Source organism: Octopus bimaculoides, chromosome 13 (assembly GCF_001194135.2).
Source record: "Octopus bimaculoides isolate UCB-OBI-ISO-001 chromosome 13, ASM119413v2, whole genome shotgun sequence".
Taxonomy (NCBI): Eukaryota; Metazoa; Mollusca; class Cephalopoda; order Octopoda; family Octopodidae; genus Octopus; species Octopus bimaculoides.
The window spans coordinates 63,665,302-63,665,893 of record NC_068993.1 but is presented as its reverse complement, the minus strand read 5'-3'; the positions used below and the strand labels follow the sequence as shown (position 1 = coordinate 63,665,893).

The 592-nt window shown below is 35.5% G+C and overlaps 1 protein-coding gene across 2 annotated transcripts in view; it reads right to left on the bottom strand.

The window, feature by feature from the left end:
• LOC106867772 (tumor suppressor candidate 3) overlaps positions 1–592 on the bottom strand; it is a 50,830-nt gene that overhangs the window by 9,911 nt on the left and 40,327 nt on the right. Inside the window, exon 8 of one of the 2 annotated variants that reach the window (XM_014912752.2) lies at positions 358–421. The exons of the other annotated variant lie outside the window; for it this stretch is intronic. Within the exon in view, the coding sequence (XP_014768238.1) occupies positions 358–421 (64 nt within the window). The remainder of the gene's footprint in view (positions 1–357; positions 422–592) is intronic. 2 annotated transcript variants of the gene reach the window in all.

The window sequence follows — 592 nt, the reverse complement described above, 5'->3', positions numbered from 1 at the left end:
ATTACATCACTTAATTAAGTTCTTTATTTGATCAACCCCAGACAGGTGAAAGGCAAAGATGACTTCAGTATCATTTGAACTCACAATGTAAAGAGCCACAACAAATGCCACATGGTATTTTTTCCAGCACTTTAATGATTCTGCTGATGCAAATGAATAACAACAACAACAACAACAGCAATAACGAGAAAACATGAAGGAAAGAGTTGAAGATCTGAAGAAGAGTAAGCCTTGTTGGAAGGTTTAAAGATAAAAGACAGGGGAAACTCGAAAGGGAGAAATGAAAATTTGATAATGAAATAAAATGGGTGGAAAGAAAGAAAGAAACAAAAAATGTAAGAGCAACTGAAAAGATACAGTTAAAAAATATAATATAGGATTCTGCAACAAACTGCAGTTCAAATGATGGAACGATGAGCTGCTGAAAAATAAAAGAAATTCAACAGAAGGTTCAAAATATACAAAAATATCAATAAAAGATATGAGAAAGCAATAACTAACAAGTGCCAAACGGAAGGTTAAGACATGCGAGGAGAGGGAGAAGGAGAGAGAGAGAGAGAGAGAGGGGGGGAGGGAGGGAGGAATAGCTCTT